The 15,269-nt window shown below is 44.2% G+C and overlaps 1 protein-coding gene across 2 annotated transcripts in view; it reads left to right on the top strand.

The window, feature by feature from the left end:
• TSEN34 (tRNA splicing endonuclease subunit 34) overlaps nucleotides 1-15,269 on the top strand; it is a 21,607-nt gene extending 6,338 nt beyond the window's left edge. For both annotated transcript variants that reach the window (XM_070730129.1, XM_070730130.1), the window contains exons 3-5: nucleotides 3,025-3,193; nucleotides 12,370-12,624; nucleotides 14,685-15,269. In XM_070730129.1, the coding sequence (XP_070586230.1) occupies nucleotides 3,025-3,193; nucleotides 12,370-12,624; nucleotides 14,685-14,872 (612 nt within the window). In that variant the 3' untranslated portion in view covers nucleotides 14,873-15,269. The remainder of the gene's footprint in view (nucleotides 1-3,024; nucleotides 3,194-12,369; nucleotides 12,625-14,684) is intronic.

The following is a 15,269-nucleotide window of genomic DNA, read 5'->3' as shown; positions in this document are numbered from 1 at the left end:
GGGCCCCCCACAGAGAAGGGCCTTCCCCTAGGCCCCGGCAAATGACGTTGTCTGGTTAAAACATTCCTCTACAGGTGAGCTTTGATTTACAATCACAGTTCAGGTCGAAATATCCATTGCTAAGCAAGGTGGTTGTTAAGGGAGTTGCACCCAATTTTATATTTATTTATTTATTTATTTATTTATTTATTTATTTATTTATTTATTTATTTATTTATTTATTTATTTATTTATTTCATTTGTATGCCGCTCCTCTCTGTAGACTCGGGGCGGCTAACAACAATAATGAAACAACATATAACAAATCTAATATTTAAAATAATTAAAAGACCCTTATTTAAAACCGAACATACACACAAACATACCATGCATAAATTGTATAGGCCTGGGGGGAAGGAATATCTCAATTTCCCCATGCCTGATGACAGAGGTGGGTTTTAAGGAGCTTACGAAAGGCGAGGAGGGTGGGGGCAATTCTGATCTCTGGGGGGAGCTGGTTCCAGAGGGCCGGGGCCGCCACAGAGAAGGCTCTTCTCCGGGTCCTGCCAAACAACATTGTTTAGTCGACGGGACCCGGAAAAGGCCCACTCTGTGGGACCTAACCGGTCGCTGGGATTCGTGCGACAGAAAGCGGTCCCGGAGATATTCTGGTCCGATGCCATGGAGGGCTTTATAGGTCATAACCAACACTTTGAATTGTGACCGGAAACTGATCGGCAACCAATGCAGACTGCGGAGTGTTGGTGTAACATGGGCATACCTAGGGAAGCCCATGATTGCTCTTGCAGCTGCATTCTGCACGATCTGAAGTTTCCGAACACTCTTCAAAGGTAGCCCCATGTAGAGAGCATTACAGTAGTCGAACCTCGAGGTGATGAGGGCATGAGTGACTGTGAGCAGTGACTCCCGGTCCAGGTAGGACCGCAACTGGTGCACCAGGCGAACCTGGGCAAACGCCCCGCTCCCCCCAGCTGAAAGATGTTTCTCTAATGCAGTGTTTCCCAATCTTGGCAACCTGAAGATATCTGGACTTCAGCTCCCAGAATTCCCCAGCAAGCATTCGCTGGCTGGGGAATTCCGGGATTTGAAGTCCAAATATCTTCAAGTTGCCAAGGTTGGGATACACTGCTCTAATGTGAGCTGTGGATCTGTTGCCATAGTTGTTAAATGAATCACTGCAGTTATTATGGGAATCATACAGTGAATAAGTAAGTCTGGCATCTCCCATTGATGTTTGCTTGGCGGAAGCTGATTGTGAAGGTCACAAATGGTTATCACGTATATCAGGAGGCTGCAACTGTCATAAATACAGGCCAGTTGCCAATTTTAAATCACACGACCATGCGACTCTCTGACAGTCACAAGTCCGAGGATCAGTTACAAGTCACTTTTTGTAATTTCAAACACTCGCTAAACAAATGTTGTAAAACAAAGACCACTTGTAATTTCTTCCCGCAATGAAAATTATGATGTAGTCTTCCCCCCCCCAACAGCCATTTATCCTTTTTCTTCCCCTTCCTCCCCAGCTGTGCAGCAAAGTAAAATAAGCTCAGACATCATTGTAACATCACAATTGGAATATCCAAGAAGTTGGCATCAGTTTTATGCTTTATAGTTTCTCTTCCTGAGAAACTATATTTCTTCCTACTTCTGCAGCAACAACATTAAATACTAATGGATGTGTATAATGTCTGGCTGCCCACAAAAGCTTTCCAAAATTTTGTGAAACAAAAAAGAAGGTATTAAAAATTCCAAAGCAATTTCAATATTTTGTTTTTATGTTAATTTTCAGTTGGCTGTGAATGTGTCCACGTATGATCCAGAAGGTGTATATGTGGTACCTCATTTTGTTGCATATTTGAGTTGCAAATTAGAGTATCTCTTCCTGAGAAACTATATTTCTTCCTACATGTGCAGCAACTTTAAATACTAATGGATGTGTATAATTTCCGGCTGCCAACAAGACCTATCCAAACTTTTGAGGCGGTGAATGTTTCCACGTATGATCCAGAAGGTGTATACAGTGTTCCCGCGATTTTCGCAGGCTCGAACTTCGAAAAAGTCTAAACCACAGTTTTTCAAAAATATTAATTAAAAAATACTTCGCTTTTTCACCCCCATACCACGGTTTTTCCCGCCCGATGATGTCATATCTCATCGCCAAACTTTCGTCCGCCTTTCATAAATATTTTTTTAATAACTTTAATAAATAAACATGGTGAGTAATAATCTAAATGGTTGCTAAGGGAATGGTAAATTGTAATTTAGGGGTTTAAAGTATTAAGGGAAGGCTTGTGATACTGTTCATAGCCAAAAATAGTGTATTTACTTCCGCATCTCTACTTCGCGGAAATTCGAATTTCACGGGTGGTTTCGGAATGCATCCCCTGCGAAAATTGAGGGAACACTGCATGTGGTACCTCATTTTGCTGCATATGAGAGTTGCAAATTAGAGCTCTGACTTGGATTATTCTGGAGTTCAGAGGAAGGAATGACGTTTATCAATCATGTCCAGGCAGGGTTGCTACTTACCGCTGCTACGGGTGCACTTCCCATGGAGCTTTGTGTTCCCAGCATGCATGCGCGTATCCGAGTGAGATTTTGCTCCTGTGCATGCACAGGAAGCAAAATCTTGCAAGGGGACATGTCTGAGAGATTTCAGCGATTTTTTTCCTCTCATGCGCAGAAGCAAAATCTCGCTCGGACACGCATGCATGCTGGGGATAGTTGTGTGCATGCGCCGAAGCAAAAGACCACTGAAATCTCTATGTTATACACATCCCGTCATGTGATTTTGCTACCTGCGCATGCACCAAAGCAAAATCTTGCTTGAACATATGCACACGTACGCCAGGCATATGGACCTGCAAGCACAGCTCCATTTTCCCTACCGGAGCTATGGTGTGGCCCGTACCCGTAGCAACCCACTACTAATCATGTCCCCTTCCAGTATCCTTAACCGGAGTGGCCAGCCTGACTGGAAGATTGCTTATGTATATTGAACTTGCTGCCTTTTGTCTCCAGGAGACCTTATTCCCAGAGAAAGTGGTTGCCTATGAGAAAGAGCTAGAGGAGAGCTACCAGGAGCAGCTGAAACTATCTGCAGAACAGAGGAAAACCATGCTGGAGTCCCTTACAGACCATATAGCCCAGAGCCGAGCAAAGAAACGGCAACGGAAACAAGGAGGAGGAGGTGAGCCAGTGTTTGTGATGACCCGGTGTGTGCGGCATGAAAGCAAAACAGCCAGAGAATAGGTCTAACTGCCCTTTAGTGCTGCAACTGTGCCCCCAAACATTCCCGCATTAACTACAACTCCTGGAGCAAAGCTCTCATACGCCTCTGTCTGCAAGTAGTCCAATCAGCCAGGTTAATCAAACAGCAGCCAGGGCCAGAAGTCTAATAAGCCAGGTTAGCTAAACAGTAACCAGAGCAAGAAGCAAACTGGCAAGCCCCATTAAGACAGAGTACAGCAGTCTCCAGGCTTGGGCAAGTGCTCACTTGACTCCATAGATTCAACGCTTGTTCCTGACAAACGCCCTTCCCACTGGCCCTTCTTTACAGCTCAGTCCCCAGGTGTGCCTTGTGAAAGGGGGCGGGGCTATCTCCTCCCTCGTAGCCGGCTCAATTTGTGTTGATCTCGCCGTCTCACTCCTCTCATTGTTTTTGGATCAGGAAAAGATGGTCTTTGTTCTTTTTTTTAAAAAAAACAGTTTTTTAATTGGTTTTTATAGTAATAATAAAACATTGACAACAACACATAACAATGTGTTCAATGTTCAAAGTGCCCACCATCAACATCATTCATGCCCTCCATCAAGATGGGGGCAATTTTCTACATACCGTGTTTCCCCGAAAGTAAGACAGTGTCTTACTTTCTTTTTACCCCCAAAAGCCCCACTACATCTTACTTTCGGGGTATGTCTTACATTGGAAAAAAATTGAAAGGGTCGCGTTCCCAAAGGCATCTCCCCAGAGTCCAGAACGGCAGCCGCGGGACACGAGCCTCGTGAGCCCTTTTCCAAGTTCAACCTCAGGGCTCCAAGCGGCGTGCAGGCGTGGAGCCGCAGACGCGTGTCGGGGAAGCGTGTGTCTGGAGGGGAGGAGCCGCTCTGCGCAGTTGGGCAGCCCCACCTGCCTGCCGGAAAGGAGGCGGGCGAAGGAGGGCGCAGCTCCGGCCGCTCGCCTCGGAGCAGGTCGGCCTCGCTGGCCGCTTGCAGCCGAGCCTCGGCAGGACTCGGTTGCTGGGACGAGCGCCTTCGCTGCAAGCCGCCGCCCGCTCGGCTCGCTTCGGACCAGCACCGTCCTTCGCTTTGCCAAGCCGGGGAAGAGGCGGTGGCACCGCGGCGAGGCGAAGGCGAGGGGCACGCGGGGAGCTTGGAAGCGACGTCATCGGGCTCCCCCCCCCCCGGCAATACCCCCGTGTTTCCCCGAAAGTAAGACATATGTCTTACTTTCGGGGTACGGCTTATATTAGCCGACCCCCCTGAAACCCCCGACATGTCTTACAATCGGGGGTGTCTTACTATCGGGGAAACAGGGTACCATTTTAACTTAAGAGCAATATATCTATTTACATATTATAAAATAATTCTAATTTATTCTTTGTAGTGGTTTTGTTCTTTTCAGCTCTCCCTGTGTGCAGGCTTTACTAATTCCGAAAAGCTTTGCCTGGACTGATTCTGCCCTTCTTCAATTTCCTCCAAGACCAAAAGAGGCAGCCGCTCCATCTCTTTCAATTCTTATTCCAACTCATCTCCCTCCCCCCCCCCCCACAGATTTATACTTTCATGGGGGCATGACAATGTGTATATTTCGTAATTATTATTTTTCACTTGGAGTTTAGAAACCCTGAAACCATTGGACAGGTTGGACCAATCCTGAGTCATTTTTTCATTGTTAAATTAAAGTGGTACTTAAGCAAGAGTAGGATGTCACGAATGAAGGTGAATATACATGTCCCAGGGTAATGTTGCAGGATCCAGTCTGGTTACCCAGATTATGTTCCAAGCTTTTGGACTCGTGGTGGAGCCCATCCTCAGGGAACTTCTTTTTTCCGCCAAAAAAAGGTTTTTTTTAATTTTTTCTCCACAATAAAAACATATACAGTGGTACCTCTACTTAAGAACTTAATTCGTTCCGTGACCAGGTTCTTAAGTAGAAAAGTTTGTAAGTAGAAGCAATTTTTCCCATAGGAATCAATGTAAAACCAAATAATGTGTGCAAACCCATTAGGAAAGAAATAAAAGCTTGGAATTTGGGTGGGAGGAGGAGGAAGAAGAAGAGGAGGAGGACAGTTGCTGCTGAAGGGAGAAGATGAGATGAGGGGAATAAAAAAAATCCAAAACTTTAAGGCTTAAAAAAAGGGGGGACTGAGGCACCCAAGAGAAGCACGCGACTCCCATACACCCAGCACTAGGCTGCCTCCCACACACGGCGCCAGAGAGAGAAACCCAGGTGGGCGGGAGGGGGAACCTTCCGCTCCTTTGACCAAAAGGCTGCTGCTGCTACTGCTACCTGCTTCCTCTTCCTTCCCATGCTGAAGGGCTCCCTTCTCCTCTCGCATGCTCGCTTTGTAGCCGGCGCTTTCTCTTCACTGTGGTGACTCCTCGGTTTGGCTGAAGCCGAGTTGATCCAGCCGGGGTGTATTGCCCCCTTTTGCCTTTCCGGGCCCAGACACTCCAGGAGGCAACCTTGCACCGGGTGTATGGGAGGCAGTGCGAGGGAGTCACCACAGCAAAGTGGTTTATTCCCTCTCCAAACGCCCAGAGAAAGGAAAACGCTTTGTTTGCTCTGGGCTGTCCAGAGTGAAGGGAGCATCTCTTTTCTCTCGGCGCTGGCAGAGGTTTATTCCCTGTCCAAGCGCCCAGAGAAAGGAAAACGCTTTGTTTGCTCTGGGCTGTCCAGAGTGAAGGGAGCATCTCTTTTCTCTGGGCACTGGCAGAGGTTTATTCCCTCTCCAAACGCCCAGAGAAAGGAAAACGCTTTGTTTGCTCTGGGCTGTCCAGAGTGAAGGGAGCATCTCTTTTCTCTGGGCGCTGGCAGAGGTTTATTCCCTCTCCAAACGCCCAGAGAAAGGAAAACGCTTTGTTTGCTCTGGGCTGTCCAGAGTGAAAGGAGCATCTCTTTTCTCTGGGCGCTGGCAGAGGTTTATTCCCTCTCCAAGCGCCCAGAGAAAGGAAAATGCTTTGTTTGCTCTGGATTGCCAAAGCCTCCTTAAGCACCACCGAAGGGCTCCTCTGGCATCCCAGAAAAGCCCGAGGTAGCCTGGATTAAAGGGGGAATGGCAGGAAACTGGCCGAGCCTTCGTGCCACTCTCAAATTTCCTGGGAAATTTTTCCAGGCTTGGGTTCTTAAATAGAAAATGGTTCTTAAGAAGAGGAAAAAAATTCTTGAACACCCGGTTCTTATCTAGAAAAGTTCTTAAGTAGAGGTGTTCTTAGATAGAGGTACCACTGTACTTTCAATACAGCTTAAACATACAGTATCTCTTCTTGAATACAATTTAGAAAAAAAAATCACCTATCTATTCAATTATATCTTACCCTTTGGTATATATTGCTTAATATATTTTGCTACCTCCTTTTCTAATTTTGTCATCCGGATAGACAAATTATCTTCCAATTAAATTTACTGTTAATGTTTCCTTCCCCTGCTAAATAATATATTTCGAACTTATTAAATCTAAGCCATAGTGCTTCCTTCTTATCCTTATTTATTTTCCTAATAACTAAAAACCATTATGTATTAATAAATCCACATTTACTTATATTTAATATTCAATATCAAATTATAAATTCCTTGTATATAATTTCTAATTAATAACTGTCTAATTGGAAAGGCAGATTCCAAAATTTGCAATCATTTCCTTCCTTTTCATCATATTTATCTTCCTCCTGGGGTTACCATATATATTCACTAATTCTAAATTTAATTCAAATTCAATTGGTAATCATTGATATACACCTTGTAACATTTACTTTGCTTATGGCCAATCTTTCTTCTAACAACATGTAAATTTTTAGCAATTTCAAACTTAACCAATTATACAGTATCTATATCTTATTAATGCAGTCCATTCATTTTGCTTATATTTCTTCCTGTCAGTTCATGTAAATATTTAACAATTTGAAGTTTTTATTAATAGTTATATTTACTGAACTAGATTGTATTACCTATAATAAAAAACAAAAAGAGGTTATTATATTATAATCAAATCCCAAACATCCATATTCTTTAAACTTCCATCCTCATTTTCTAAACTCCCCCATACATATTCACTAACTCTAAATTTAATCCAAATCCAATTAATATTATTGTTGTTGTTGTTGTTGTTGTTATTATTATTATTATTATTATTATTATTATTATTATTAATTAGATTTGTATGCCGCCCCTCTCCGAAGACTTGGAGCGGCTCACAACAGCAAAACACAGTACAGTGGAACCCCGACATAAGAGCTGCTCTACTTAAGAGCAACTCGAGATAAGAGCTGGGAGGGGAGAGATATTTTTGTTCTACTTACAAGCCCAAATTCGAGATACAAGCGCCAAGGAGCTGTCTCCTGAAGCCAAACGCTAACTTCCGCGTTCGGCTTCAGGAGACAGCTGCGAAGCGGCGCGCGTGTTTTAAAAGGTTGCAGCCGGCCTGGGGGGCTCGGGGGGGTGCTTGCAGCTTTCTTTCTTGCTCTTTTTCTTTCTCTCTTTTACCTTCCCTTCCTCTATTTCTTCTTTTCTTTCTCCTTCCCACCTTCTTCCCTCCCTCCCTCCCTTCACTCATTCCTCTCTTACTCTCCCCTTTCATAAGTTTCCTTGCTTCCTTCCTCTGTTCCTGTCCCTTCCCCCTTTCTTTCTTTCTTTCTTTCTTTCTTTCTTTCTTGCTCTTTTTCTTTCTCTCTTTTACCTTCCCTTCCTCTATTTCTTCTTTTCTTTCTCCTTCCCACCTTCTTCCCTCCCTCCCTCCCTTCACTCATTCCTCTCTTACTCTCCCCTTTCATAAGTTTCCTTGCTTCCTTCCTCTGTTCCTGTCCCTTCCCTCTTTCCTTCCTTCCCACCCTCCGTCCATTCATTCACCCATTCCTCTCTTGATCGCTTAAAGCCGGTCCCTGGTGCAAAAAGGGTTGGGGACCTCTGTCCTACAGGATTGGGTGGCAGAGAAGTTGAACATATGTAAATTTAAAAGTTTAAGAAAGTTTACAAGTTAAGTGAAAGAAACTTCATTATTCATTTATATGTACATGTACATTTCTTCATTAAAAACATGTCTTTCTGCATAATTTAGACTAACTTTGTGAGTTTTTTGAGGGCTGGAACCAATTAAAATTATTTACATTAATTCCTATGGGGAAAAGTCGTTCGAGATAAGAGCTGCTCGACTTAAGAGCCCAGGTCCGGAACGAATTAAACTCGTATCTCGAGGTACCACTGTACAAATACAATGATTAAAAAACAGTTTAAACCCTTAATATAAAAACAGTCATACACCCCAAACAAACCATACATAAAACGGAACGACCAGGGGGAATCAATTTAATAATCATTCAAATTATGCATATTTATACACATTAAAACAGTTCTTCAGGGAACTTATTTCTGCTAAGGTGAAGATCTTTGAGGGTAGACTTCAGCACAAGTCTGAAAGCTCACAAGACAAAACCTCTGATCCCGTTGACCAAACTAGATTGGATCTTGCAGACTATGATATCCCGATCATTCTGTTTGAGGTCTCTTACATGTTTCTGTTTCCAAACTACCCTCCCGAGATTGACAGTTCTTACTTGTGATTCCCTGAAAATAAGCCCTAGCCTGATTTTTAAGCGTTCACTTAGTTATAAGCTCTACACCAAAAAATAAGCCCTAGTGAAAATATTGGGTGTGGCCACCAGATGGCGTGGTATGGCCAGAAAGAGGTGGCAAGCGTGCGCGGGACGACGGCATCTAGCAGCAGCCACAGCCCAAACAGCAGAGGGGAGTTGATTTCCTGTTCAAGCAGCAGATGGAGGCACAGAGGGGGGTAAGCGATCCAGACGCACCTTACAGGTTGAGGGAAAGCCCAGAGTTGGTGGTACGGTGTGACTGGCTGCGGGAGGATCATCGCCAGTATTGAGTCCCTACCACAATATGGGCCACACTGTGCACTGGTAGTAAAAAGGGAGATGCGTGCACAGCTTTGGGTCACCTGGAGTATGCGCACATCGCAGTGAGATTTTGCTTCTGCGCATGTGCAGGAAGCACAATCCCGCGAGGGGACACACATGCGCGTTTGTGATTTTGGTGATTTTTTGCTTATGCACGTGCACCTTTGCTGCTGCGCATGCAGGCGTCCTCTCACAAGATTTAATTTCCTGTGTGTTGTGGTTGGCTCTGGCCCAGCTCCTGCCCCAGGGAATGTGGAGGTGGATGCAGGGGAAACGTCAACATGTCCTAGGCCTGTTTTGTTGCCGGCAGAGTCAGGGAGTGCAGTTTCCTCGGACGAAGAAGAAGGGGGGGGGGGTGATTTGGAAGAGGGAGGCTTGGCACACAACCCAGGAAGTCAATCTCCATTATCTTCGGTCGATTCGGATGACGAAGTGTTAGACCGACGCAGGCGCAGACTTATGCATCGAAGAGACCAATTGAGGAAATATTACAGGAGATAAGAGAGGCCACTTGTATTTGGGTGGGGCTCCAGTAATTAGAGCTGCTGCTATAAATAGCAGCGTGCTAGTTTGGCCGTTGTGGCAGATTATCTGATCGTTGTTTCTTCAGGATCGTGCCTCGCTGTGTCTGAACTTTGTGGATTTTTCACGCCTTTGACACCAAAGCAGAGTAAAGTGTGTGTGTGTTTCACTTCCTGGGAAGAAGGAGGGCTGTGACGTTTCTTCACAGCTACTAGCTAAGTACTTAAGGACTGATTAAGGGACTTGTACAGCCTACAAGGTTGTTTTGGGGAAGAGTGCTCTTTGCAATACACAAAGGGTGCTTTGTTTCTTTTGAATTTTGTGATAAAGGACATTGTTATGAATTTTCAAACGTGTGTGTGTCTGAATTTTCGGGAGGCTCATATCAGAGAGCCCGGCAGAACACTGCGCATGTGCAAGAAGCAAAATCTCGCAAGGGGGCACATGCACGTGTGAAATTTTGGTGGTTTTTTGCTTCTGCGCATGCACAAAAGCAAAAAAATCGCATGCAGACGTCTTCTAAGATTTCACTTCCTGCACATGCACAGAAGCAAAATCTCGCTGGGGTGCATGCTGGCAACCTGAAGCTGCGCGAGTAGTACACCGGTAGTAGCGGTAAGTAGCAACCCCCGACTGATCATCACACAATGGCACCAGTAGCAGATGTAGGCAGAAGCGCAGGGGGGAAGGCAGGCAATCCAGATGTGCCCCCCAGGCCATGGGACAGTGATGGCGAACCTATGGCACGGGTGCCACAGGTTGCACGCGGACCCGTTGCCCTTGCTCAGCTCCAATGTGTTTTTTTTAATAAATTTTAGTTACAGTCAAAGACCATCAATATAATATTAATAATAATTAAAAGGAAAAAGAACAGGAAACAGGACTTGGCTGAGCAACCAGGATTGTCCTGTGCATGTGCATGTGTGTGCCATCCAACTGATTTTTGGCTCGCACAGAGGCTCTGGGAGGGCGTTTTTGGCTTCCAGAGAGCCTCCGGGGGGTTGGGGGAGGGTGTTGTTATTATTATTATTATTATCATTATTATTATTATTATTTATTGGATTTGTATGCCGCCCCTCTCTGTAGACTCCCACGGCTGCAGGGAAGCCCTTGGAGGCTGGGAAGGGTGAAGCCTGAGCCTACTGGGCCCACCGGAAGTTGGGAAACAGGCCATTTCCGGCCTCCAGAGGGCCTGGTGGGGGGTAAAGGAAGCTGTTTTCGCACTCCCCAGGCATTGAATTATGGGTGTGGGCACTCACGCATATGTAATAGTGTATGCACACACTTTCTTTCGGCACCTGAAGAAAAAAGGTTCACCGTCATTATTATATATAATAATATTTATAATAATATTTATTACAATATTATAATAATAATCATTATTATTATAATTATTATCATTGCCATGGGAAAACCGAGTTGGTGGGCCAGAGCAGCCAGCTGACCACAGGAGGCTTATCTTCGTATCTTTCGTCTTTCGGGATTGTCTGCTTCCCTCACCCCTGTGTCCCTGTCTGCTGCGTGGACAGAGAATCAACTCACCTGCGCTGTGTGCGCTGCGCTGTTGCCGGATGCTGTTGCCGGGTGCACGTTTTCCGTCTCTTATGTGCGCGGGTATGAGTGGGGTGCCCAGCTCGATTGATCACCCTGGAATAGTGTGTCCCTGAAAATAAGCGCTAGTGCTTATTTTGGGAAAAACACAGTACTATTATGAGCTGTTTGGCATAATATTTTATTTATTTATTTATTTTGTCCAATACAAATTGAAAGTTAAGGAGAATAAAAACGTGTAGTAGTAAATATCAGGGAAGGGATAGAAGAAGAGATATGAGAATAGAATACATCAATGGAGAGTAGAGGAAAGGATATATGAATGGGAGAAAAGATATATAAAATAGGCACAAATTGTAAATACATGCAAACTATCCAAATGTGTTAAATAGTATTAAATAAAATTGATAAATAAATAAATAGGTTGATACAAATAGGCTATAATAAACAATGGTCAACAGGATGGTTGAGGTTCATATTAACTGTGGAGTGCTTAAAATTGATTTGTAAATACAGTGGTACCTCATGATAGGAACTTAATTGGTTCCAGGAGGAGGTTCGTAAGGTGAAAAGTTTGTAAGACGAAACAATGTTTCCCATAGGAATCAATGTAAAAGCAAATAATGGGTGCAAATCCTTCAGGAAAATCCCAAACTTTAGAAGGGAGGCGAACAGAGGGCAGGGAGGAGCAGCTAAAGGGGGCGGGTGGAAGAAGCAAGGCTAGGCTAAAGGGTGAGTGGGAAGGAAGAAAGGCAAGGGGGGCACCCTCCCTTTTCTTTCTTCAAAAGACACCCTTTCAGTGCCTCTGCAAGCAAGCTGTTCTCTGCAAAATCTTTCCCCCTCCAAGCCGCCCCTCCCTTTTCTTTCTTCAAAAAAGGGGGGGGAAAGAAACCACTTCATCCCAGCAGCAGCGGCTTGGGTTCGTAAGGTGAAAATAGTTCGGAAGAAGAGGCAAAAAAATCTTAAACACCGGGTTCGTATCTTGAAAAGTTCGTTAGAAGAGGCGTTCGTAAGATGAGGTGCCACTGTATACATTTTTTAAATGCGTGTATGTTTTGCAAGTTATATTTTGTCATTGTGTAACATTTTATGTAAATATTTAATAAAGTTCTTTTTTTTTTTTAAAAAGAAAAACTGGATCCCCTCTTCTTCCTTTGCTAGATCCCCTTGTACAGCCTGCAGAGTCTAGTTCCCGTTTTGTGTTTCCACGAGAATCAATGTTGATCCAACTCCCCACGGCACAGACTCAGACAACTCAAGAAGAAACAGTAGACTGGCACGTGGCATCCCAGCTCTGGCCTTATGCTGGTCAAGAGCTTCATGAAATGCGCTACCTCATTTTCCGAGACCTCTGGGAACGAGGTTATTACGTCACAACTGGGAGCAAATTTGGAGGTGACTTCCTCGTTTATCCAGGTAAAGGCAGATTTCTCAGAAAATTTACAAGAATGTTGGTGTGTGAGAACAGAGCAGGTGGTCCTTGGCTTACAACAGTTCATTTAATGACCAAAGTTACAACGGCACTTAAAAATGGACTCATGGCCATTTTTCACACTTATGACCATTGCAGCGTCTCCATGGTAATGTTGATTTACATTTGGATGCTTGACAACTGACACACATTTATGACGTATGTCCTGGGGTCATGCAATCCCTTTTTGTGACTTCTGACCAGAAAAGTCAATGGGGAAACCGGATTCACTTAACTGTGCTACTAATTTAACAAATGCAGTGATTCATGTAACAAATGTGGTGAGAAAAATCATAAAACGGGGCATGACTCGCTTAGCAAATTTCTCACTTAGCAACATAAATTTGGGGCTTGCTTGTGGTTGTAAGTCAAAGACTACGAGTATTGAGTCCAGGGTGTCCAGCAAACCGGGAAAACAGGGAAATTGGGGAATTATCAGGGAATTAGTGGAAAAAAAACCTGGAATGAATCAGGGAAAAAACCAAACTTTATTAAAATGTTTAAAAGTCAGGGAAAAATCATGTAAACGTCAAGGGAAAATCATGTAAAAGTCAGAAAAATCATGTAAAAGTCAAGGGAAATCATGTAAAAGTCAGGGAAAAATCAGGGAAAAGTCTGGAAAATCATGTAAGTCACGGAAAAATCATGTAAAACTCAAGGGAAAATCATGTAAAAGTCAGGGAAAAATCATGTAAAAGTCGAGAAAATCATGTAAAAGTCAGGGAAAAACCATGTAAAACCGATCGCGCTGCCTGGCAGAGTCTAGCAAAAATGAGCATCACTGTGGCAACAACTTGCTTCCTCAGCTACTGATATTTCTCCACAGCTTAGCCATTTTGTATGACGTCATCTTCAACCACGCCTTAACTACATCACAAGTTACAGGGAAATATGAGGGAATTTCAAAATGCTTTCCCCGTAGACACCCTGAAAAAGGATATTGGAGTGGGAACGGGGACTTCACAAATATGGAGTCAGATTGTTGCAGTCCATCTTCCTGAATTTGGAATTCTCCAGATGTCTGAGACTTTATAATCTAGCAAACAAAACTGTCAAATGAAGGCATTTTATAATAGGTGATTTCCCCAAAGCTCATGTATTAAAGAATATTTGCTTCCTTTTTTTTTTCTTATTAGTTTAATTATCTCTGGATATTAAAATTTGCCTATTTAACTGCACCTGTCCCAGGATGCAGAAATCCTCAGCAAACTGTTCCAGCAATTTTCTGGCAGGGCAAATGATTGTTAAGAACAAGTTTTGCTTTTCTGTTGATGAGAAGAACATAAAGCAGGTTTCTTTTCCTACAACTAATGCGCCCAAATTGTGAACCTTTGAAAAGTGTTCGGAAACTTCAGATCGTGCAGAATGCGGCCGCGAGAGCTATCGTGGGGCTTCCTAGATTCGCCCACGTTTCTACAACACTCCGTGGCCTGCACTGGCTGCCGATCAGTTCCCGGTCACAATTCAAAGCGTTGGTAATGACCTTTAAAGCTGTACATGGCACTGGACCAGAATACCTCCGGAATTGCCTTCTACTGCACGAATCCCAGCGGCCGATAAGGTCCTACAGAGTTGGCCTTCTCCGGGTCCCGTCGACTAAACAATGTCGTTTGGCAGGCCCCAGAGGAAGAGCCTTCTCTGTGGCAGCCCCGGCCCTCTGGAATCAATTCCCCCCAGAGATTAGAACTGCTCCCACCCTTCCTGTCTTTTGTAAATTACTTAAGACCCACCTATATCACCAGGCATGGGGGAACTAAGACATCTCCCCCAGGCTTATTATATTTCATGTTTGATGTGTATGTGCTGTATGGTTTTTTAATTGTTGAGGTTTTTATATATTTTATTATTAGATTTGCTCCATTGTTCCATTGTTTTTATTACTCCTGTGAGCCGCCCCGAGTCTTCGGAGAGGGGCAGCAAACAAATCTAATAAATTGAATTGAATTGAATACCATGCTGACACCAGCCATACTGCTTTGCTAACTCTTCCCTCTCCTCTTGATAGGCGATCCCATGAGGTTCCATTCACATTACATCGCGCTCTGTTTTCCCAAAGATGCACCCATCTCTCTGTGTGACATCATCAGTGCTGGACGCCTTGGCACCAACGTGAAGAAGACCGTATTGCTCTGTTCAGTGGAGCAGGAAGGGACTGTAGCGTATACATCCGTACAGTGGAGTGGGTTGAAATGAGAACAGGGAGAAAAGGCTCAAATCCTAGGTTTGCGATTTCTAGCAGTGGCGAGGCCTGGAATTGTTAGGACATGCTAGGACTATTTTGTGTCACGACAACCTGGTCCGTCCAATTATAGGATGGAGCAAACTGCTTCTGTTCTTGCCTTTCAGCCCCAATCCAGGAGCCTTCACAGGCAATCGGTTTCGCAATGAACTATTTGTGTTGGTAAAACTTAAATTCAGTATGCTTGGACTAGCACCTTGCAGTGTTTTGTAGAGGCGCTAGAGGGCGCTGATTAAGAGCGGGAAAACAGATGGTTCCCATTGGCTGTCAAGTATTGGTTACATTATAAAAGCTGTACGGCTGCCTGGCAACAGTTCAATAAAGTCAGTTCAATAAAGCGTTGTGTTCCAA

This window comes from Erythrolamprus reginae, chromosome Z (genome assembly GCF_031021105.1).
Source record: "Erythrolamprus reginae isolate rEryReg1 chromosome Z, rEryReg1.hap1, whole genome shotgun sequence".
Lineage (NCBI taxonomy): Eukaryota > Metazoa > Chordata > Lepidosauria > Squamata > Dipsadidae > Erythrolamprus > Erythrolamprus reginae.
The sequence above is the reverse complement of the archived record's forward strand: the minus strand, read 5'-3'. Positions and strand labels throughout refer to the sequence as shown.